This window comes from Nomia melanderi, chromosome 6, assembly GCF_051020985.1.
Source record: "Nomia melanderi isolate GNS246 chromosome 6, iyNomMela1, whole genome shotgun sequence".
NCBI lineage: Eukaryota > Metazoa > Arthropoda > Insecta > Hymenoptera > Halictidae > Nomia > Nomia melanderi.
Window position 1 is genome coordinate 10649040 of NC_135004.1, and position 26364 is coordinate 10675403.

Genomic DNA, 26364 nt, shown 5'->3' on the forward strand with positions numbered 1-26364 from the left:
ATGGTCTATAAAACGATGCGGCGCGATGGCGTAAAATGTAACTCGGTAATTAAAGATCGGGAGGATCGTGTAATCGTCGGGGACCGAAGAAATCGCGATGCACTATTTATCAGTTACGTAAAATGTTGGATGTAACGTCACCTCGAGTGTGAAAAAAGGTAATAATGCGTTTATCGATGGAAGGCTGTATTGAAGGATTATAATTAAAATATAATCGGAGGTTTCAGTGGGAAAAATCGGCCGCGCACTTTTCCGTGGATTTCTGTGTTCACGTGCAGATGTGGATAAAACGGAGCCGAACGGTCTACCGGTTTCTCTAGTGAAGCTTTCGGTATACCAGAAGTAACCTGAAACTGCGTTATATTTTATTGAGTTTCACGCTTGATTGGTTTTTCAAAACGTTTTTTAATTGTTTTTAACGGGAACGGCATAGAAACTGTGTTAGTAAGGGAGGCGTGATAAAATGGAACCGCTGAAAAATTCCGTGCACACGATGACCTGTCTGGTCGTGATTTTTATTATTTTCAGCGACAGAACCAAGACATCGATTTTCTGTATTCGAATAACAATTGACGAATATGATGCCTGGAATTTCGAGTTTTTAGTTTACGTTGCTAGAGATAAAGTTCATCTGTGATGAATTCTACGTAACATCTATAATTCTTGGTCACAATTTCTTTTAACAGACGGAAGACGGTTAAAGTTCAATGTTGAAAAATTGTCAGGAAACCGGAGATAATGATACTGTTTATCTTAATGATACTACAGTTTTATTGGTAGGTACAGCGTGTTCCTAATGACGAACGTTCGTAGCAGAACATAATCGCTTTCTCTGTACCACGAATGTAGGGACACTGAAAACCTGCTTTTACAACGCCATGGGCGTGTGGCGCAACACGTAATCTATCAAGCCTGTATGGGTGTGCGTAACAAGGGAATTACGTGAGAAATAACGAAGAAAATAACTGCGCCGATAACAATCTTCCACAGTTTAATCTTTCAATACAAAGACACCAGTGTATGGACGTGGATCCTCTAAACTCGAAGATAATAACAACACGTTTAACCTTTTCCACTCGATTTATTTTCAATGCTGTCGGGTGGAAACTTGCGTTTATTTTTTGAGAGAACGAATCAAAGTAATTTATAGAATTCAACGTTTTATATTTATTTTATTTAGTATTAGAAGATTTAATTTTTATAATCGTTCAAAGTGTGCTACTTCTTGAAACAATTGCCAACGATCTATAACGAATTCGTATTGCCGTCTCCAGCATGATATACTAGTGCAAAGAGTTAAGAGTTTCGTTTCAAAATGAAAATTTAATTTTTATAATCTCTTCAAGTATGAAATACTTTCTGTAACGAATTCATGTGAATATCAGGTGTGCAGACGACAGCGCCAATTTATCCAATTTGTCCACGTTTGACAGCGATTTCATTTCTTTCCAATCTGGAGGTCTAGGTTAATCGCCTCGATATTCGGCGAGCGACTATAAGCCTGATTGCTCATCTGTGAAAGATACTAATTGTCTATTAACGCGGGGATAGGCCCGTTGATGGATTCAGTAATCCGCATAGAACTATCAATTGATCGTGATCACCAATCTCGATCGCCGTAGCTAATGAAATTTTTCAATGTTCCTTTTGTATCTTTGATTGCGAGTTTTTGTAGATTTATATCGAACACGAATGTAAAATGTACAATTAAATTCAACATTGAATTTCCATTTAGTACGAACCTTCTGTGGTTCTATACCAGAGTGGACATTCGATTTTGTTTCAATCGCTACGGTACCAATTCTCGTTGTTATGTATACACAATATGAAACACCGAGAGCAATTTGGACTGCAACGGGTTAACATTATTAACAGAGTAAGTAAACTTTTTTTCAACTCCATATGTCTCAAGTTACATAACAAAATTGGAAACTACATGAAATATCTCTAATAATCTATTGATTCTTTCTAACTACTAGTTTTATTAATAATTCTCTTAATAGTTAAATATTGAAAATACTATTAATAATTGAATTTATTCATTCAATGATTACTACTAAGAAGACAATCTATTACAATTTACTTGCTACTAAGTATTCACAATTACTGATTTCATTAATAATCCTTTTAAAATATTAGACATACTATTAATCTTTATGCTAATAAATTTAAAGATAGACAATAAAAAAAACAACCCACTGGCATTTACTCGCAAACGCTGCCTAAAAGGAACATGCACGTAACAATGGTGTCCGAAACGGTGCTCGTCGATGACAGGCCGGGTCCGCGAGACGCCATTTCTTCGCTAGCCCTCGAACGTCGCGGCTACGTGCGCAAACGACTCCGCAAAAGGTAAAGTACCCTCGACGAAGTGACAATGCACCGAAGAGAGTGCGCGCCACGGAAAAGACGCGAGAAGAGGCTGGCAATTCCACGATAAAAGGAGCAGAAGGAGCAACGGACGCCGGGAAAGGAAGGCCTGCCTCTCTCCTTTCGCGGCGCAATCGATAACTTTAATCAGGGGGTTTCGTTTTGAAACGGGCGACGGCGAATCCGTTAGAGCCGCGGACGCGTCGCTGCCATTACCGTGGATCCTCTACGTGTACTTACCCACTGCGAAATATAAAATCGATAGATAGTTATTAATGCGCCGTTAATATTTCAGGCTTGTTGGAAATTTAATGACCTTAAACGTCCATTAACATTTAAGACCCGTTACTAATGAAAAAGACTGTTCAGAGGGCTCCGGCAATGTCGAAATAAGTCTTAATATACAGGGTGGACCGCGAAGCGTGATCGGCTTAGATGATTCTGCCACCAGCGGTTCGATCGGATATTTTGTTAGGTGAAATAACATAACTTAACCCTCTATGGACCGAATTTTTGTTCATAATTGTAACACAATCTATGCAGTACAAAATTAATAAATATCCACATATGAATACGAGTTAACAATGTATTCGATAGTTTCAATAATCTCATCAAACGAATATATTTTATAACTATCAAGTTACAATGACAAACTTTCAGGCCTGAGTGTATGAAAGCTTACGTTAACTGATTACTTCATTTTATTCACCACTTTGAGTGCAAAATGAAATATATCAACAAGATGCCAATATACTGACATATGACTTCAAAGTTATATGGGCCTACACAGAGTTAAGAAGAGCTTTAAGATGATTTTACCAAATTTTTTCGAAATATGACAACCTATCGGTAAAATTAAATTTAGTTTATTCACTTGTTGTCCATGTAATTGTTTATTTTTATCTTTGCCATTGCCTCCTTGGAAATGGAGAAATGGAACGATCGCAGTATTTCGAATTTTGATGTAAAAATGGAAAGAAGTAATACAGTTTTTGTCACTTAAGAAGTTAACTAGTTAACTGTGGAATTTAGTTTGAAAAATCTCTGATTTCGCGCGTAGGAAAATCAAAAAATGAAGCGTGTAGTTGGCAAACGCGTATGCCAAAGGCATATATTCATGAAAAACCAAAGCAAAGCAAAGAAGAATTACATATTCATCTGAACAAATAAATAATTCATCGTTGAAAGAGTTACTATCATTTCAAGCTTTAAGATGACATATATTCTCGTCAAACGCAGTTAACTGGTTAAGGCATAGATCGTGATCTATAGAAAATATAGGAGATTTATATTTTCCATACTTTATCTATATTTTAGATCAAAAAGAGTTTCATTGATCTGAATTTTTAAAGATAAGAAGTACAATAATAAATCTGTGAACATCGACGTCTCTATTCAAATCTCAAGCAACAGTTTTCAAAGATGGCCAAGTAGTATCTAACACAAATCTGTTTATTATTGTCGTTTCATATCTCATTATGTCTCAGACGTTACTTTGCATTCGTTCTTATTACTACGAAACCATTTAAATATGTTAATCCTTTCGAACAGAAACATTATAAAGGTGGACATTAATATACATGACATTCATAACGCTAAGTCTGTTACGAACACACGCAGTTCTGAGTACGGATAAAAATAAACAGAACATGATTGAACGCAACGGCACGCATTGACAAACTAACGCAACCGGAACGGTTCCAGTGAGCACGTTGCGCAAAACAGAGTGAAATAAAAACCGCAATAACATTCCAACTAATCCTTCATGCTACTTCCAACGTGCGAAGATACTTCGCGTAAGAAATCAATTCTTTACTTAACCATTCGCACTTTATCGCCGTCGCCGCGGCGACGCGAATTATTTTCATCGCAACCGAAGAACACGCGCAACTTCAAACCTCAAACTACATGATGGGAAATTCGAAAAAGTAAAATTCAAGATTTATTAACATTTTCAGTCTGTCTATTTGCTAATACTGCATTAATGCAACATTTTAGATGTGTATAACGCAAATCCAAAGTAAAATTACAAAATCGAATTCCTTATTCTTTGTTCTATGTCACAAATTTCGGTTTGATTGATGTTTAAAGATAAATCAATATAATCAATGACGCTCGCATTTTTAGTAGCTGAAATTTAGCCGGCGTACAATGTGTTAGCCTCAGAGTAAAGCAAATTTGAAAAATTGTTAAATTTAGAAATACTTCTCAATATTTTTATTTTGAAACAAAACTTTTAACTTACATTTATTATATCGTTACAGAAATTTAATTTACTTCCAATTTGGAGCAGATCGAGTATTTCTCAGTTTTTGCTTACAAAATAAAGATTTTTAAGTTTTCAAAAGTTTCTTTTATTGATATTGAAGCTGAATGTTTATTTATGAGAAATTTATGAAAGAAATTGTTCATTCTCAGTTTTAACTATTAGCTTTTCACTGTCAAATCTAAACTGATCCGATTCGCCTCAGTCTACCCTAAATGAAAATTAATATATGTGTTTATGATTAAACAATACCGATAATAATATAAAAATTATACAGAAAATTATGGCACCAAGTCAATCATTTAAAAGAATTTTAACATAAATATCTTATTTGTATTAATATGTAATTTGTTTAAAGTCATTTATCTTTAAGCTATTATAATGTATGCATGTGTTACATTCATTTTTTTATTATTATCCTGTTAAGTAACGCATTGTACGGTGTTTCAAACGCATTACCATGAAGTATTCTGCGACTCTAAACTGGTTCCGATCATTTGTCATACATCGAAATCGCATATTCCTTTTTCTCATACGACTTTAGATCCACTTGTTACGCAATCGCGTGAATACTTTAATTTTCGATCACGACGGACAATCCAACAATTATATCACGAATAAACTACTCGTATTTGTGCATTCATTTCTTTGAAAAAAAACTATCTGCTATAATTCCGCAATTCATGATGTATAGGTGTGTATCTATCATCATAAATGTATTATTTGCAATGTCTCAGGTAATTATTCCTCAGTGAAAAAGTATTCGGTAAAAAATATAAAAATCAATTTAGAAAACAAATCGTCTACGAACCACTCAGTTAAAAAATTTATAATAAGGTAACACATACACAAACCTTTGTAAAAAATATGAAAATATTTTTCAGTTTTTAATGCAATACGAAAAAAACATGTTTGAATTAGAAAACTTTAATTGATAATAAAGAAGAAGCAAACCAATTATAAGAAGAAATTAATCCCTTGTTCTACGATTACACAATATAATAGATAAAACAACTTTATCCTTACTTACAAGATTTCTTAGAAAAAAGATTTGATTTTTATTCTAGGTCTACATTTCCTCTACGGATAACAATTGATAACAGTAAAGTAATATTTAATTTATATTAGTAAGTGTAATAAATACGATAAATATGATAAATATAATAAATATCATATAAAAATTAACAACATTCAGATTTGTCGAATTCTACAAGAAAAGGGATTAACACTTTGACTGCACGTCACCCGAATTCAGATGACACCATTTTTTACATAAACTCAAACATTAATTTTGTCGGTGACGTTTCGAACGAACCGAATTTTGTTGCATGTGTGAGATATAAGAGGGACTACAGAGCAGTCGTTATAAAGAATCTTGACCTTTTAGTTTCTACTTTATTAAGAAAATTATTTTCACCACATAGGTATTCCGATGAGTGTTTATTTGGCAGTCAACGTGTTAAAGGATAGCACGTTATTTGTATCATCGAAACTGAAAGAGACATTGTGATGGGCAGCTTTCGGTAGAACACCGCACGCGCTGGCAACGGGAAAATTGGCCGGGCGTACAATATTGAACGTTAGCTTTCAGTCACCAAATGGCCGGAAATTTACAACGGGATGCAGCGTGAATAGGGGCTGCAATAATCGCTAATGCATCTGTCTTTAAACATTACTTTTTTCCTCGGTTTCTTGTTAAAGACCACCTGGGCAGTGTCTGGCGTGTCGCTTAGTAATGCTAATGTCCAGACGGGCAAAGTGAAATTCAGACCTCACCCTGCCATAAATCTTGCGCGCAAGTAACCGAAGCCTGCCGCCTAAACGCGCTCCGATGACGGAGTGTCCCATATTTCTCGGCTGCACGGGCCACATTTATTATAAATTCAGAAGTTTCCGTGGCCACGTGAAATCGCTGATTCAAGAGTTACGATGAACTTTGTAGTTTTCAGAGGAACTAGAAGAATTTCATGCAACTGGGAGGTTCTTAGCTTTCTACAAAAGAATCCTCATCGGATTACTCGAATTCTCTTATATTATTCTTGACACGTGTTCCTAGAGTTTATCTTGATTATCCTTTTATTTTGTGCACTATCGACTTAACACTTTGACTGTCACGCGGTCACCGACGACTGGAGCTTTCAAATTACAAGAAAATAATTATGACTTGGAAGATAATTGCTTTCGAATATAAATTTTCCGTGACGTAAATAACTAGATAATAGGGTAATATAAGAATTTTCATACCAAAGAATTAATAATTCTTGCTTTGTATCTTTGCTATAGAAAGAATAAGTGAACATAAAACGCTATTTTTCGTGGCAGTCAACGTGTTAATCGGAAGTACGCGATTGTCACTTAACATACGAAATTTTATCACTCAAAGATTTAAATATTAACCCTTTCATCCCGAATGGTACACATAGGTACCACGAACATTTGAAATTGCCTGACAGCTAGAAAACTTCGCTTATGCTGTCGAGTCGTACTCATAATGAAGACTTCACAGTGAACTTAATGAGTATAGATATTATTCAGTTCACATGAATTAAAGTAATGCACGTTTGCTCATGTGAGAATTTGACCCTAGGTATATTTACTCCTACAGAAAATGATGAATCATGAAGTTACTCTTACCAACAAGAAAAATTGCAAAGTAATGGATCAAGACATTTTGTTAATCCTTCTGGCTAATTAATATTTTAATTTTCATGATTAAAACAATTTTAAATCGCAAGCTGGATGGAACGAATTTGATAAAAAGCTTCTACAGCCAATTTAAAGTACTCCGAACGAAAATATAATTGGCTGTCTGAATACATTAATTTTCCTAATTTTTATTAATTTTATATTAACAAATAGAAATTACAAACATTAAAATTTGTATATAGTAACTATATAAAAGTAATGTCTCGTCTGTTTCTAAGCAACAGCCACTCACACTTGTTTTCATAAACGTCGAATACAAAAAAAGGAAAACTATCTTAACCCTCTATGGGCCGAATTTTGGTTCACGATTATAACAAAATTAATAAATACCCACATATGAATGCGAATTATCAATGTATTCAATAGTTTCAATAATTTCATCGAACGAATATATTCTGTAACTTTCCAGTTACAATGACGTTAAACTTTCACGCCTGAGCGTATAAAAGTTTCAGTTAACTGATTATTTAATTTTACTCGCCGCTTCGAGTGCAAAATGAAATAAATCAACAAGATGCCAATATACTGATATGTAACTTTAAAGTTACATGGGCCTACGGAGGGTTAAACAAAGGAATATCTTCTCTTCGCCTTCTTTCCCAAGTCATCAAACTTTTCAATACTCTTTCTTAAGTCCTTGATTTCCCAATCGCGATAAGCATTCCGCAGGGTTCAACAATTCTAACTTATCCCGGCTGAAGCATGACGATTTTCTGTGTAACAAGGTACTAATTGGACCCGGGTATCGTATCAATTACCCTTTAATTGAACGATTCCGACTTCGATAGACCGTATTAGGCGTTCTCGCCCGGTCGTCAAGGCGATAAATATCGGGCATTGTTAGAATAAATATTCAATTAATGTTTCGTCCGGATAAAAAGCCAGCCCGACTAATTTTAATGGCGAATCCTAATGGCCAACGGCGGCGCGGGAACTCTCCCTCGACGCCGGTGACTCGTTGCGCCAAGTGAAATGCGGCAACGCATCGCCGTAAAAGGAACGAAAAACGAAGCAGAAACTTTCCAGCTAGTGGGAGTGTGTACCGGACTCGCGGCCGTTCGCGACGAATTGGGCGCCGGGATGATAGAAAGGGGGACGAGCGGCCGGTGTAGGAAGTGTTTTAATGCCGGATTAAAGACGGCACATCCGAGCGTAATGATGATGGCGGTAATCCCCCCCGGCGGATCACGGCAAATCCGATTCCGTTTCGTTAAAAACCGTGTGCATGCTCGTTACGTCAGTTTCTAGAGAAAGAAAGCGAGACGATACACTACAGCGCAGCTCTCGCGTCTCGGCCGAGCTCCGACGAGTTTTCAGGGGAGAGGGGCGAGGGGAGACGGCCACTCGCGGCGCTCGGTAGTCATGGCAACAGTGACGCCTTTGTTTCGACGTCGTGTTATTCGAGTCGCGAAATGAAGGACGCAAGTGAAACGGAATTCGGTGAGATGGTACCGTTTGTTGCACGAGAGTTGGCACTTTAGTCTTGTTTGTCAGCTTTTATTTCTTGTCTCGTTTTCAGTACTAATTTGCTACTTGGCGATACGATTATATGTAAGCAATCGAGACTATAATTATCGCGCTGGAATCTTTAAGAAAAAGAGAGATCTTATAGAAAAATTATTTTCCTATAACAAAGAGGAGAAATATGATGCAATATTAATGAAAATTTTGTATTTAGATGTGTCAAACGCACAATTAAGCGAGATTTAAACAGCACAGAAATGAATACGCGATTAGTAGCTGTTAATATTTTGAAAAAGAAGCTTCAATTTGTAAAATGGTGAACAGTTTTTAGGATGAATCTGCATTTTCTATTGAAGAGTTTATGTGAGTACAAATAAAAAGTTTATTTAATCTTCATTAAGGATTGTACTTTAATTTTCGTATGGATATTGAAATTTCCTATAAGTATTGTTATAAATATTTCCATAAAGAGTCTACAAGCTAATTATAATATTCTGAACACGTCTACATTATATATAAGTTACGTGTATCACGAGTCGATATCGCTGAAAACGAGTACCCGTAAAAACATACGCAAGGCAGAACAAAAAAGGAAAGAAGGAAATAACATGTATGAGGACGAACTTTCGCGGACAGCCGAAAAGTTTTCTCCTCAAAAACGGAAATACACGTACGTAACCGTACGTCTCATTCGTACGTAAGCATACTGTCTTCTCGCGTTTGTTATGAATCTAGAAAGTTTTCTTGATCTTTACATTTTCTTGTGGAAAAAGCTTTTGCGACAATTCAACGCCAAACGATGAACCTCAAAAATGTAAAGTCCAAACAATTCGCATGAATAAATTCCTTGTATATTTATAACATAATAAAATCTATGATTAATTGAAAATATAATGTTCATATTATACCTAATCAAATCGTAGAGAATTATAAGAATTCAAATAAAATATATTCTCCCTTAAAACTGTTGATCTTTATGTCTTAGATTATAATGTTTTGTGCAAAAAACGATACATTACAGTTGTAAAATATTTATCGTTGTTATACAACCCGCAAGAAAGTAAAATTTGAAGATTTTTAATATTATTGTATCATGTTTGTCCTTTTGTTATGGAAAAATATTAATTTAAATGTCTTTATAATCGTAACAGATCACGATAACTTTTTTCTTGGTAATTGTCTTTGAACTGTAATAAATAATAACTGAAATAACATGGATAGTAAGGAGGTTTATAAATCTGATTCGTGAAACGCAACACCTGTGCGATTCACGTAATTTATGATGTTTGGAAGGTGATTTTTTTTTACAAATTATTGACGACACACGTGCCGAGATTTCGTCAGATACAATTTAATATTCATATTGTTCAACGTCGTCTGAATCCCCTCGGACCGGAAAAATGTGTTGTCTACCAAAAGGCATTCAAACGGAAATAACACGAAACGTCAACTATATTAGACGTTCATATTTACAAGATACAATTGAGTAATTTGCCAATTAAAAATGGTTTTTCTCCATTCATAAATAGATATTTAAAATATTTAAATATTTGAATATGAATATTTAAAATACTATAATCATAGATATTAAATATTTAAATGTTTAAAGACAAATATATATGTCCATAAATACATAAAATTGAAGAGTATTTAAATATTTCTATTAAAAAGCTGAAATGAGTAAGATTAAAAATTGCTCGAGAAAATCACTTTTTAATTCAAACGTTCGTTTAATATGGCACTTTACTAATTTCAAACCACCTCAAAAAGCACTGAAATTATGTTCATACATGGTATAATTATAATATTACAATTAAATACAACGGAAATTGCGAAAGGTTAGATCATAAACTATTAAAAATCACAAATGACTACCCACTGCTATATTTAGTAGTTGCTCTCAATAATAACGCGGCTAATATTTCCGCGGTACGTGCAGTCATTAATCAAAATGACGCATACTCCATCAAATAAGATTTCCTCTTCGAAATAGAAGATCGAAGGAAACCCGACAGTTCTTTTCGAACCCGAATAAACTTCGAAAAAAAGGATTACTCCCAACTAAGAATTCTTAACTCTTTACGGTCGAAAACTTTTCGAACTTCTAAAAACTGTTTCCGTAAATAGGTCAATTAAGCATCGAAGTCTTAAATACTAGGAAAAAGGAAAAGCACATATCAATCTTTTATTATTCGAATAATTAAATTATTCATTTGCAGCTTTCAATTTTAAACATCAAAGCTCTAAGTTATTATTACAGTGAACCAAACGGGTTAACTTCAGTAACGGTAGTGAAGATATTCAGCATGATTCATCAAACATAAATATTACACGATTCATTCGAATTCAAAGTAAATAGTATCCTTCTGTAATCAATTATTATGCTTAAGAGCAAACGTAGACATAGAATATGACTACAATTTGTCCTTTTCCAATAAATTATTAATGACATAGTAGTCGTATCAATCAGAGATGAGGACAAAATCATAGAGCAAGTAGTTAACACTAGACCTATGGAACCCGTTAGATATTAACTCTTTGCACTCGAAGCTGTTTCTCATTGACATTACCAGCAACTCGAAGTAATTTTAATAGAAAAAGCGTATTAACATATAAATAAACAATACGCGCATGAAAATAAAAGTCATAGATGTATCTTACTGTTTTCTATCGATTATAGATATAAATGTTATAATATATTTAATGAGAAAATTTTACAGTTTGTAATGACAAATTTTAAATGGCTCTGCAACGGAACCCTTGAGTGCAAAGGGTTAAATTTCATAAAAATTATTTCATAACAGTTGGTGCAAATTTTGATTGATGCAATTACACGAATACGTATACTAATTCTTTGTTTCTGAAGCACGAATTTTTATGACCTACATCAATGAACATCTAACTTTTCTAGGAACAATAGAATGAAGTGCATAATTAATGTTCATAAATCTAGTGTTACAAGAACACTGTATACTAAGTTTTTTACTGAATTGAAGCGACATTCACGCATCAATCATTCGATGGTTACACGAAGTGAAAGTCTTTTGAGGAAAGTGGTCTAAGACATCTGGCTTTCTTACCTCTATCCTCGTTACAGGAAACATTTGACGTGCGGGATCGGAAATACAGTTGAACCACGATGCAAGTCGTGAAGTCGAACTGCAAGTAAAAGGAGAAGATTTTTTAATGAAATAGGTTTAACAAACGAAATTCGATTTTTAAGGATTTCTTAAAGAATTTGAGACTACGTGTAAATGCGAATTTCGACTTGTAGAGGTTGGTCTCCTTCTGAATTCGAGTTGTAGAGATGAAATACATATTAAAAACAAAGGAAACAATTCGAATTATGTTTCTGCATTTCGAAATGCGGAAGTTTTTACAGTAAAATAAGGTTTCTTTAGAAATTTCTTACAGAAGCATCTATTATTATCTCAATAATTGTAAAAGGAGATCTGGTAGTTTTAATGTTAAAACGTAAATTTCAAAAGGAAATTCAAAAACGAAACCACCGAAAACAAAGAAATCAAAATCACCCGGCGGCGAAACAGTTCAAGAAACACCACTGTCATTCGATTAAGTGATAACAATATTTACGTAACCGATTACGTAATCCATACGAAAAAAGACCTATTATTACGTTCGATTGGTAATACGGATTGCGTAATCCGTACTTTTCAATAAGCTTTTCGACGGATCGGCTCTAGCGAAAGTGACGTAACGCCGAATTGTAAGTTACACAAGCGACTGTCGTCTTTTTCTTTTTGCCGAGTTTCTTCGTCGGGACGTTTAACGGTGACCGACAACGACGTATCGAACGCGAAACTGTATAATGGATAATGGGCCTAGCTTTCGTTCAATCGGGAATACGATTTACGGTACCACTCACAGCGCTGTTCAACATGAATTTTAACTCTCTTAAAATACCTTGCAGTTTTCCTTTGCGTCATTAAGGAATGCCTTGGAAAATAAGCGTGTCCGGAGGGTGTTATTAGAATTAATACGCTTTTTCTGAAACTACGGACAGCTCGGTAAAATATACATATCACTTTTCAGTGGTGCTATTTTTCGTTGGTTCGAACGGAATGGTTTGTCAGTAAATGTAGGGAAAAGGTAAGTATTTACTTGAACAATGATTTTATTAGATAGACTAATGATTTATTTGGAAAATAATCTATTTCTTCATTTAAAATATGTCACATGATTTGATAACTGTTTTCCATCTCTACACGGAGAGGCATGAATTTTGTAGATGAAAATTTTTGTTGAACACAAAATAATGGAAAATTATTTTATGAAAATAAAGCATTATGTGAAGCGTTCGTATTTTGTTGTATATGAGAAAGTGAAATATCGATTCAAGATGCTTGTAGTGAAGACTATTAATATCTTGGTATCAAAATTATTTATACACTAATTACAATATTTTTACGAAAGTTATACCTACAAAATTGCGTTATAATATGTAAACATTGTTTTAACAGTTTTTAAAGAATACGAGACACTCATGCTAGTTTCACATTTTTGATATTTTTTTCAGTTTATTTCGAAAACCAAGAGTTTCAGACAAAATCTAAAGATATTACAGGATAGAACAGACGATGTTTGTATGAAATGCACCAAAGAAAGCTACTAGAGATTTCATTTTCGATTGAGGAAATGAAGCAGTTCCGCGAGACACGAAATACTGCCAGTGATCCTCAACGCCAACGCTTAATCTTTTGTCGACATTATTAAAGTCGTTCGTAAAATTCATATAAAAAAAAATTAATAACATTTTTTTCTATCCTTAGTAAACGATATAACATTCCGAGGAAAATATAAGGTCAATACTTTTTGATTCAATAAAATTTCATTGATATTTTACTATTTATATTTTATATTTTATATTTTACTATATAATATTTTAAATATATTTAAAACATTTTATTAAATAATTATTGTAGTATATATTATAATATATGTTATAATAAATATGTATATAAATACACTAACAATTTACTGATAAAAATACACAAAAATACTATTCGTAGTATAAATATCAAATACACCATGTTAAAAAAGCTGTAGTATTGATTATAATGATAATGCTTGGTGTTAGCTAAAACATATTTTGTAAGAATTCATTTCTTAACAATCAGAAGGATCAGAAGATGTTTATTAGGTATTTATTTACAAAGACCAATTGTCATGTAATAAGATATATTACAAAATTATGTGAAAGCTTGACATATATTCAATGATGTATGCTAAACAAAAAACGGTGTCCCAATTTGATGACTCGGATTTTAATACGTTTTCGTAGGATAATAGTGCTGAAACCGCTGTTACTGCTAATAAAATATCAGGTGTAGCTGCTCGACAACTTGAAAGATATAATTAAAGATTGAGCAACCACATATAATATTTTATAGATAGTAATACTAGACCCTCCACAATTATCCTGCAAAAATGCATTTTACGACTTCAATTCGAGTCGCATAATTAAGGTTCTTACTTGCAAGAGTCTCATCCAAGATGGCGAATAGGTTTATTATTGTAGCGACTGTCATTTCATTAGAAAGTTGAAATGAAATATATCAAAGTGTGCCGTAAAGTTACTTGTCCAAGCTGAGAAAGGGTAAAAACGCTGGAAAAAAACAGTTTAAGACCAAATTAACACTAGAACTACCAAGAACGTAATATGATTCATATGTAATTCCTATAAAAATTGTAACAATAGATTATTTTATTTTCAAAATCATTTCGAATATTCAATAATTACGAAACAAAAAAACTGAATCTAATCAGTAACTGCTACAGTAGCATAACATATTGTTCTTTATTGCCGTTACGTTGCTGTACAATAAATATAAATAACAACAAGCAAACGAAAACCTAATATATTTTATACTTAAAAAGAGTAATCAAAACAATAGAAGTTGGAAAGAAAATAACAATTAATTATACTGCAAAATACTAAATTTACCAATGTTTAAGTTTTGCTAACAACTGACCCTCATATATTTTGTATTATTTATTATTATTGTACAATTATCTCAAAATAACAAAAAAGCGATATATTATACAAAATATATAATTTCACAAGAAAATCTGATTTGTGTTAATACTTGATCATTGTAAATCAAATTACAATAGTGTAAAAATAACTGTAAATTATCTGAACATTCACTACGATATATTGAATCAAATTTTGTATTGCCTTGAAAGAATATTAATGATCTTAAAATTTCAGGAACTACGATTTCAAAAAGAATCTTCCTTACAATAATATGTTATTGGTAGAAGTACAATTTGTTCTTGGTAATTTTGTTCTGACGCTGAAAACAACGGGACACGTTATGTTCCACTCATAGGTGACTCACCCTGTATAATAATGGTTTACACAGTGGCGGTACAGGGAAAGTAGTTTTGCTAGTTCTTTTAATGACTTAGAAGGCTGGTTATCCAACGTAAGTTGTAAAATTGTATAAAACCGCCGACAGCAACTGACAGTTCCCAATTGATTCGAGTAAACCAGGAAACATCATTTTTCCTTCAAGCATACTTTTATTGGAATATTAGATTCGATATACATGATAATCCACATAATTACTGTAAACAAAAATGGATCAGAACCCCAGCCACGGGACTGCATGATTTTTAATAAGCAATGAAATTCTTAATAAAATAATAATGCATTCACGTTAGAAAGCAATATTCATGAGATTATCCGTGACTTGTCTAAATGAAATAATCATACTCAAGAAGAAATGATTCGCAAGATTTATCCAATCATGTATTTGATCACTCTTTTTGTTGGAACTTTCAGAACCATTACTACATAGTGAACTTCTATGGATTTATGACATTTGTAAATTTTTAGAATACAAAAATTTTAACATTGTTATTTCACATTTTATAAATAACTTCTCGCAGCAGTGCAATCATAGAGCATTTTATAAATTTTCAAAACTTCAAATGAAGTATAAATTTTATCTGGAAATAACGTCTGATTCAATTTATTCATTCTAAATACTAACTCATATTCATCCTAATCATTAGATACATTATTTATTAACAAATAAATTGTCTGTAACAATTTAGAGTGAGATAATCTATTAATAGATCACTGGGACTTAACACTAAAACCGAGCAGATAAATTGACATTTTGAACTTTGTGTATAGAAACTACAAGAGTGCATCTATTGAAACTTTAAATGATTTACAATTCAGTTTGCTCATTACGAAACTAATTTCTCTAATAATTTCTCAGAAAAACATTTGTTATCTTTTTAATAATTACAAGAAGAAGGAACCAGGAATGGGTCATTTTGACCCGTCTGGTAGTTTTAGTGTTAATGTTAGGTTCCTGTGGACACGCCGGATTTGACCAGCCATCATAGACGAAGGCTCGAAGCGTTCCAGTATCGCGGGAAGCCCAGAAACGCCACGGAACGTCCGAAACGCGTCGATTAATCGTACCTCGGATCTACTTATCTTTAATAGTCAGGAGTTAGCGTGGTGCACAGTCGCGACGAGCACGGTGCGTCACAGTTTCGCGAGTGGAAATTGCGGCTTCGTAATAGTGGGACACGGTCGGTGCACCGTCCTGCCAGTGGAAACTAGGCTCGCAGACACGCGCCTTTTGTTTCGACGAAGTTGCGAAGCCGTTTCTCGACGGTACGCAAAGCGATACATTTCAGGAATCTAGGTGGACGTCGTTGAATTCGGATTTCTTTCGCAGACACTACTGCCAAAATGTGTTATCGACGGTGGTCGTTGAAATGATTGATTGAAAATTTAATCGGTGCGGTTTTCTCAATCATTGATATCTTGTGAGCGTTAAATATTCGAAATGATCTGGAAAATAAATAATTTCACTTTAACCCTTAGAGTGCCTGAAAATTTCTGCAAATAACACCCAGGAGATGAAAATGTTTACTGTACCTTGTAAACGTTTTAGCACATTGACGTAAATAGTAAAAATTTTATATAATCTTCCGGAAGCTAAGCATTTCTCGGTAACTGCATGGCAATTTTCGAAAGAATTTTAGCATTTACAAATAGCACTGAAAGGGTTAACGCTAAAACTACCAGACGAGTTAAACTGATCCATTTCAGAATTTTTATCTTGCAAGTTTTTCAATTATGAAGCTGTTTCTGCGAGAGATTTTAAATTAAATTGATGTATTTGTACAGACATGAGACTAGCAGACTCTTCGAATCTCATGAAACGTATTGTTCTAATTTTTATAAAAACTTGGAAATAAGTCGCTCAAATTACTCGGTAGTTTTAGTGTTAATATTATAATTAACCCCTTGCCATACCTATTTTGCTATTATCAATTTATTATCTTCAAATGAACATACACGAGCGAAGGTAAATAAAACGCCAAGGAGTTAATATATGCAGGAGCCGAAAAATATCTATTGTTACCATTTTTATAAGAATTAAATGTTAATCATGTTAAACACTCGGTTGTCCTAGTTAACTACATTTCTTATCTTATTTATTTATTTTTCTTGGATATAGATTAAATACTATTTTTCTATTATAAATCCTTCTCCTTTGGGATAAACGTAGACATAGAATGAGCATCAAAACTTTTCTTTTCCCAATCAATTATTAAAGTAGTTGTATCGATCATAATTAACACATTGACTGCCACGAAAAACTTCAGCGTTTTACGTATCGCTTATTCCTTTGTAGTAAAAACAAAAAGGAACAATTATCAATTATTTGATACACAATTATTAGGTTACACTATGATCAAGTTATTCGCGTAATTAAGCATTTTCATTCAACCACAGTTATCGTACGAATTACAATTGTTTTCGAGTAATTTGGAAGCTCCGGTCATCGGTGACCACCGTGGCAGTCAACGTGTTAAAAAATCAATCATAGAGTAAGAAGTTAAACAATATATCCGAATTAATTGTATCACAAGAGACAGTGACTCTTCAAAGAGAAAAATGGAGTCATTCGCAATTCAGCGGCAGCGAATGTGTTTCGAAACGGGGGATCCAATTATCCTATGGTCGGCTGACTCCCTTGCCTGGATCGCTCGACAAAGAGAGCGAATTGGATAGTTCCATGGGAACGAGGGAGACGGATAGCCCAACCGTACCTGGTGCTTTTGCGTGCTCGTCGCGTATGACTCATCCACTAATAAAACTAAAACATTTTCTGGTTTCCATTGTGTTTTTAGGTGTTTACGCATTAGGTCGACCGAAAAGTCGATATTGCTTTGATGTGTAGAATTCAATGGTAACTGGCTCGACGAAACGTCGATGTACGATCAACGAATACTATTGGATCGCGCAATAAGTACTGCGGCTTCGCACATTTTGTTTTTCAAAATTGAGGTAAACGGAAGTGTTTCTTGAATCTAATATATGTCCTTTTCCGCGATCTACAGGAAATGAAAGGAAATTCTTTTGTAAAATCCTAATCGTTGTTTTATAAGACGTACAAGTTTTATAAAATGTAACTTTCAAGTTCGTGGATTGCTCCTACCAACTTCGATCTTTTTATTCACCAATTTCTAGTTTCAAACGAAAATTGAGTGGAACTTTTTTTAAGAATAAAGGTTAACACGTTCCGTGCCATCGGGAATTTCGGTTATATTTCACTTATGAACTGTACTGATTTTACCAATAAAATATTAAGTTATATTCAAGTTTTTGATCATTTTTATGTATTCTCATATTGATTCTTTACGTCTTCGCTGCTTTGCAACGTGTACCGCTATCCGTGATCATGTGTCCCTTAAAAATATTTCCATACAAACATATATGGTACGCGTGGCACTGAGTGTGTTAAATGATATTGTTTATAAGCATAAGCATAAAATAAAAATAAACTAGCTACAAATAAAATCCTGAACTACGAATATTGCTTTATCTACTATTTTCAAACATTTCGACGATTATTAATGACCGTTTCGTCAAACACGGGGAGCGGAAACGTTTTACCAATTTCGAATGTCAATTACCGCTGTAAGAACTGAAACTTCTGAGCGCCTGACCTTTCCGAGCCTCACAGCTCGACGGAGCAACCGAGGGACTAGTCGTTACTGGATAAAAAAAAACGAAATGTTATTCTCTCGTAAGTAAACAACACAACGGCCACGCAAACGGGGACAAGGCGAATCGGAAGGAGGGAAAAAATTACGCGTATGAAAATGTCAGCGACTTGGGAACGACGATACGGAGAGATAGGATGCAGGCACGAGGGGATGCGGTCAATTGCCGCGAACGCGGGGAAAACAAGGAAAAATTCAAACTGGCACTTCTCATGGGTGTTGTCTTCCTGTTTTCAGATTGTATCTCGGTTTCAATGGGAAGTAGTTCCTACGATTCTTCGGCTTCCTCGAAAAGGTCAAAGTACTCTAACGAGTGGAAAATAAAATCCAATTCTTGCTGTTTCTGAAAATTGAGATTATAATGCCGCAAAGAAAGTAGTCCCCGTGATTTCATAGTTTTTACGAAGAGGTCGAAGTATTTGGACGACCGACAAATAAAAACAGACTGCTAACGTAGTCGTTTCTTAAGATTGAGATTATAATACTGAGAAGAAAGTAGTTCCATTTTTGTAAAATGGTTTTTACAAAAAGGCCGAAATATTTTAAAACGAGAAAAATAAAGACAACTAATTCTCGCTGTTCTTTAAAATTGAGATTATAATGCCGAAAAGAAAGCAGTTCCTGTGATTTCATAGCTTTTGATTTCATCTATTGATTTACAATTCAGTTTGCGTATTACTAAATCAATTTTTTTAATGATTCCTCAAAGAAACATCTATTATGTTTTTAATAATTGTAAAAAAGACATCAGTCTTGTTAAAAAGTGGAAATTAACAACAAAATCTAATTTTAACTTTTTCTTGAAATTAAAATTACAGTTTCAGAGTATTGTGTTTTAAATTGAAGTATTTATAGCTCAGAGAAAAAATTAAAAAGTTAATTATTCGATTAATCAGAGTATTTATCAAACTGATTCAGTCAATTGTAAAATTAAGTTACTGTAATTTGCAAATTAACATCTTAAAGGTTCTTAAGACAATGTATTATATAATGATTTATCAGCAACTTTTATTGGAGCAATGTTCAAGCACAAACAGCCAGCACAAGAATAACGAAACTTCCAACAGTTTATTATCATGTTTCGCACTGAAAAATTTATATTGCCCTGTTAAAAATGCTCGAACTGCAAATTATTTAGCAGTAGCAATTTTTATGAGGGCTGTTTCTCCACGTTAAGGATACTCGAAACAATGGGAATTGTTGCTAAGAACCAATTGCTACGAGTATTACCATCGAACGTAAGAGACTGCAAAAGAATTATGGGTGTCGAGAGAAAACACGAACCAGTGACAAAAGAGGAAACAATTGCTCGAAGAAAAGCTAAAATGCTTTTAGACCGTCTCTACAAGGAAGAGAAAGGTGCGCTGTGCAGCTCTGCGATAGCTGTTTACTGTAAATTTATTTGACTTTTTACATAATACACAACTGCGAAAAACTTGGAAGGCATTCTTCTGGAAACGGAATTTTTGCAATTGCTCGGTATCTGTGAAATCTCGATTAATGTAGAATTTTGTAAACACGTGTAATAAATAATTATTCGATCTAGAACCAAAGGAATATAAAAATTTTACAAGTCGAAGGATTAAATACTTTTCATAAAAATCAACTATTCTTTCTTTAACTGTTTCTAAGCCTTCTATTTCTATTTTAAAGCTCTTCGATTGAAATACTATTTTATATTGAAATTACTATTTTATATTAAATAAATGCTTTTACTTAAGAGTATTATTAAAAATACACAGATTTTTATATCACCGCCTTTCTCTTTTTTTAATTGCATCGTAACTGTCACACCGAACAAACTCTTCAAGGCATTCGAATCACACCACCTTATCCCATCTTCATCGCGCAAGAAACAAGCGTGTACCTGAGATCTAGCACCACCTCCTTAACGAATTTCATTTCCTCTTCCTGTTACATGTGAAAACAACGATCGAGATCACCCATGGATATCGCCACGCGTCAGAGGCGAGCTACGTGTAATTGGATTAAATATCACTGCTGATTCAGATGTAATATTTGATTCAATTACGAATGATCTTTTACGATCGTCAGTTGTTATTGATCCACAATAGAAATTCAAGTGATTACAAGGAATACTAATTAATAGTACAGATACTGGAAATTCTTTTCGCATTTCAAACCCTTTAATTTCCGTGGTTATAGGGCAAGCTCTTAATTCTAATCTTGAATTAATGTAAATTTAAATTTAAGATCATCCTATTTCTAACGGGACACTAATATTAATCTCTCGACTTATAATATCGTGACAGATTCGTAATGAAGATTTCAAGGAGAAATTAACAAATGTAAATGACGTTTCGTCTTTCAGAATTAAAATGAAGTGTTATTCGCTGTTATGAATTCTTTATCTTAAGAGTAAATGCAAATATGGGGTGAGCACAAAATTCCTTTTATTACTAATAAATTATTAACTATGAAACAGTTCTACCAAGGAGTTAATCTACGTAAAACCACAGAGAGAGATAGACTACGAAGATAGATTTCTCCTATTCTCTTGTATAGAATAAGAACAGAATATTTATTTCTAATAACCTCTTAACGATGAAGCAGTTCTATCTCGCGCAGTTATAATAGAAGTCACAGTGCAAGGATTTAATCCACGGAAAATCGTGAAGAAAGATAGACTGCGAACAAGATTTTCCCAATAATCAATCAATCATCGGTTTTACTTAAATTACTAACGATAAACCGATTCTATTCAACACAATTATAATAGAATTCCAACCCAAGGGTTCAATTCAAGGAAAACCATGGTAAAAGACAGACGGCGAACGAAGTTTTTTCCAATAATCAATCACTCATCGTTTTTGTTTCTACGAAATTCTTAACGATTAAACGATTCCATTCAACGCAATTATACTAGAAATTATAAACCAACGTTTCAATCCCAGCAAAGCCATAAAGAAAGGTAGACTGCGGGCGAAGATTTTCCCAATAATCAATCACTCATCGTTTTTACTTAAATTACTAACGACAAAACGATTCTATTCAACACAATTATAATAGAAGTCGCAAATCGAGGGTTCGATCCCAGGAAAACCATGGAGAAAAACAGACCACCGCGAGGAAAGGCAAAGGATGTCAACGAAGGGATGCATCGAGGAGAAAGGAACAGAGGCGCAATCCGCGGTGGTGTGTTAATGTTGAACAGAATCGCAATTCTAAGGCGATATATAGGGAGAAGAGGGGGATGGGGAAGGGGACAGTAACCGAACGGGCCAAGCAACGTTAAGGGGCCAGGGCAACAACCGACGCTGACCCCTACGACAACCATCGGTCGCCTCCTCCCTCTTCCTTCGTCGCCGGTACCGCCACCTACCACCACCGACGACTCTACCCCACCTCCTCCCACTCTTCTTCACCCTTTCATTCTTCGCCGGGGCTCCTCTTCCTCCTCGGCACAATAATTCGCCATCATTTCGCACGCCGAAGGCCCTCTCCTCCTCCTCTTCGCGGTACCGCGCCTCGTGGTTGTCCCACATCGGGCACCGCGGCCCCGTACGAACCCGTGAAACCTTAACAACGAACGGGGAACGGGTTGTTGAACCGTGCCCCCGCTGTTCTTGTCGATGGGATTTAACCCTTCGCGATAGGAAGCGTTTTTCGGCCTCTGTACACAGGCATTAGGTGTTGCCTTTCATGTCTAAACGTTGTTGACCGGTCACGAGTTAACTCGTGTTTGCACTTGCATTAGCTACTTCAATGTTTCGAACGCAGGGCAACATAGAATATTGCGAAAGCAACATATTCGGAGTCATGGAAAGGATATGCCCAAAATGTCATTTCAATTCGTTGTGTATATATACAGTATATTAAAGTTTTTTTAGATTCTTTCACTTAAATATTAACACGTAGACTGCTACAATTTCTGACGTTTTGTGTAACAATACATATTCTTTCATAACAGAGAAAAATGGTATTAGAAATAATTATTAATGACTTAGTATCAGAGTATATTCATAACCGATCAGTAAGGTGGTAACAGCTTGACAATAAACAAACGTGCCAATTTCAACAAGTATGTAAAGTAAATATACCAATAACTAACCGGTTACAACTATAAGGACAGAATACTTATATTATAAGTATAAATATAAACATAAACATAAACATAAACATAAACATAAATATAGATATAAATATAAATATAAATATAAATATAAATATAAATATAAATAGAAATAGAAATAGAAATATTAATATTTATATAAAATTAACCGGTTAATTACTGTTACATTTATCTTATCTTCAAAACTGTATCCAAAACGGTAAACAGAAAAATTGCAAGGTACTAAGAGGGTTAATGGAACACATGTGCTATTATTTTGTTCAGTAGTATAGATCTCGCAATTCACACCGTCCGGGTTTAACCTCCGCCCACTCTCGAGGCTTCGCCTCGCGGAAAGTGTCACGCTCGGTGAACTTCTGGTTTCCGAGCGAACGGCAGTTTAATCTGTTCTACGCGAACGGAAATATTTCGCATCGGCGAACATCCAGCGTGCCCCGTCATGCTAACCGTTGTTCAGAATGTTTGTGCAGTAGAACTCAGATTATTCAAACCAATTGAGTTCAGGATGGTTGGATAATCGAATACGTTACACTGCCACTGTATTCTACGTGAAAAGTTGTTTTTAAACTTATTTAGAAGTTAATTTATGTCTCATGTTTTAACTGAAATAACAGAACCATGTGTGTACACTTTGTTGACGTACTAGTATACAATTCATAGTGATGTGTTGACGATATTCTAATTTGTGTCTAACAGACACATGAGTGGCTCAGGAAAATAATGGTCTACCTACTATTTCTCAGGTCTCGAGCAGTAAAAGTTTTTGTAAAATGTTCTTAAATGAATTAAGTACTAATGTTTAATAATTCATAATAATTAATATTATTAATAACATTGTAATATTAGTAACTAACAGTAATTAATGCTAGCAATAACAATTACTGGTATTAATAATTGATAATAGTTCATATTATTAGTAATATTATAATAGTATTTAATTAATTCAAGAACATTTTACAAATACTGTTTTTGACAAAAATAATAGTTGGACCACTATTTTTCTAAGCTACTTATATATCCACAATGCTCACTTCAATTACCGACGCTTGTATTCGTTAAATTAACGAATCGAAATTACATTCCGGTTCATTAGTACAAAATAGGAGTAAGTAAAAGTTGATATTCCTTCTTAAAACTTTCGTTGAATTAGAAATAAAATAAGCTTGGTATTAGATTTAATAAAGATATTTTACTTCGTTGAATTTCATATACTCGTTTGTATAGAATATAGAAATTACATATGCAATTTAGTAATTAGGACATCCCATAATTTCATTTCCGATTTAAATTGACTCCTGGATCAACGTTTTGTTGTTAGATCCAAGAACTACGAAGAAACGTAACAAACCCCTTTCACCTGAAAATTGTCTCACATTTTCTTTGTGAGATGACTCTTCATCGCGATGCTCCTTCAATTTTTCATTAAAGGATTCAATTTGGTCCGGACGTCCTGAAACTTTCATCCGCAAAGAAATATTGCGCGGTACAAAGCGGTTCGTAATCAGACGGAACTGTGTGCAAATAATATAATAAGGCATGAAATTTGGCAGTTTTTTAAGAGAAGCTGCTGCCGACGAAACGATTCTACAGTTTATTAAACCTTCTAACAGACTAAACGAGTTCGCTATATTTTAGCTCCAGTAAGTTTTTATTGAATATGTACGATATAAAGGAAGGAGTTTTTTTACAAATCAGAATTGAATCATTAAAATTATTAAATTAGAAAGAGTTTTAATGTCATTCATATTTTTCAATGCAATTAAATACTTTAAAAAATGCTTTAATGATTTTTCATTAATTTCATTAAATGTACATAATTTTTTTCAATGCTGTGTATTCCACGATTTGTTGTAGCACTATGTGTTAGTAACCTACAAAATCATTTTAAATCATGTCACGATAGATCACACACTATTATGACAAACAAGTCACGACCCTGCGTCTCATTTCCGAAGTTACTTCTTGCACAAAAGAAGTGACTAAAATCGCAGCTCAAAAAATAATTGGACGTCGTTGTCGTTATAAATTAACAACAAAGCACAACTATCGAGAGAAAATACACAGAAGCGTACTAACTTAAATCTGGGTCATCTCTAGATCAAACACGCTTTCTGTGTTCGTGATTAGAACCGTGTAAAAGCAGATTAGTGCGTCTTACCTGGTGGAAATGGGAATATAGCGGAATCCTTCATAACTGAAGCACAACTGTACGATTGACCTTTTACCTGCCATTGTTCTGTATGTAGAACACGAGATTAACATTTTATCCAGCGTAATTAAAGATTAGGAAACGCTTTAAAATCCCTTTACAAAGATCCATAAGCATGTTAACTTTTAATCAGATAACTACGTTACACGTCATCTTAAAACTTCAAATGATACTAATTCTTTCAACGATGAATTATTCATTTTTTTACATAAACATATAATTCTTCTTCATTTCGCTTCGCTTTCTCATTAGAATATACCCTAAGCGTATTCGCCCTGCATTCGACGAGTATAGGCTTCATTTTTCGATTTTATGGCACGCGAAACGAGAGATTTCTCAAACTAAATTCCACAATTACTGGTAACTAAATTATCCAAACGATTCAAACTAAAAATCCCGCATATGCAACTCAATATACTTTCATTACACAATAAAAACAATACTATTGAACTACCATATACAACAATAAACGAGTCACCATCATCAAAGACCAATCTCTTGTAATCGCAAGCATCGCAATTAAAATAATCCGTTTCCCTTATTCCATTCAATCATCCAATCACTTAATTAAACTGGATCCTTCAATCAACCGATTCCCAACACTCGACATTGACCATCTGGATCCTTCGCGAAAAATCTCTCGAACAGGTTAAACACGTCTGCCGCGAGACGCGGACGGTATCTCGTATTGCAACAAAGTGAAAATTGCTCACCGATCCGAGCACGAAGCCGATCGTCCCGCGTCGTGTGTCGTGACACCATTAGCCGGTACTCCTGAATGGATTTTTGCGGCTGATAACGCGAACGGGGAGGAAGAAAGAGAGCGAGGGAGAGGGAAAGAGAAAGAGAGACCGGTTAGCAAGTCGTCGCGGCGGCAGGAACGCATTTTTTCGCCTAGATACGTTTTAATATATCCGATCGAGCCGTCGATCGGCCGACGCACTCTCCTTTCCAGGGGAATCGAGGCTGGTCTTCAACTTGAAAGCTCGGCTTCCACTCCGCGAAACATGGTGTGTCGGGTTCCCGAGTGGCAGCCCGCCGCTCGATATACCCTTTCTCCTGGCCTGGCGCAGCAGCCTGCCAGCTAGCAGCTAGCTGCAACCAGCAGCAGCAGCATCGGTCACGGCGAAACGTATTGCCGGGTCCACACTGCGAACTGTTCGCGAACTAAAGTTGGGTTTAGCGATAGTT

The 26364-nt window shown here is 34.5% G+C and overlaps 1 protein-coding gene across 8 annotated transcripts in view; it reads right to left on the reverse strand.

The window, feature by feature from the left end:
- Positions 1 to 26364, reverse strand: part of Ipk1 (Inositol phosphate kinase 1) — a 276465-nt gene that overhangs the window by 80359 nt on the left and 169742 nt on the right. For 4 of the 8 annotated variants that reach the window (XM_076368289.1, XM_031978694.2, XM_031978696.2 and 1 more), the window contains one exon: positions 11887 to 11965. The exons of 3 other annotated variants lie outside the window; for them this stretch is intronic. In XM_076368289.1, coding sequence (XP_076224404.1) covers positions 11887 to 11965 — 79 coding nt within the window. Of the gene's footprint in view, positions 1 to 11886; positions 11966 to 25886; positions 25927 to 26364 lie in introns of those variants that run through there. One more of the 8 variants, XM_076368291.1, reaches the window with a different exon arrangement.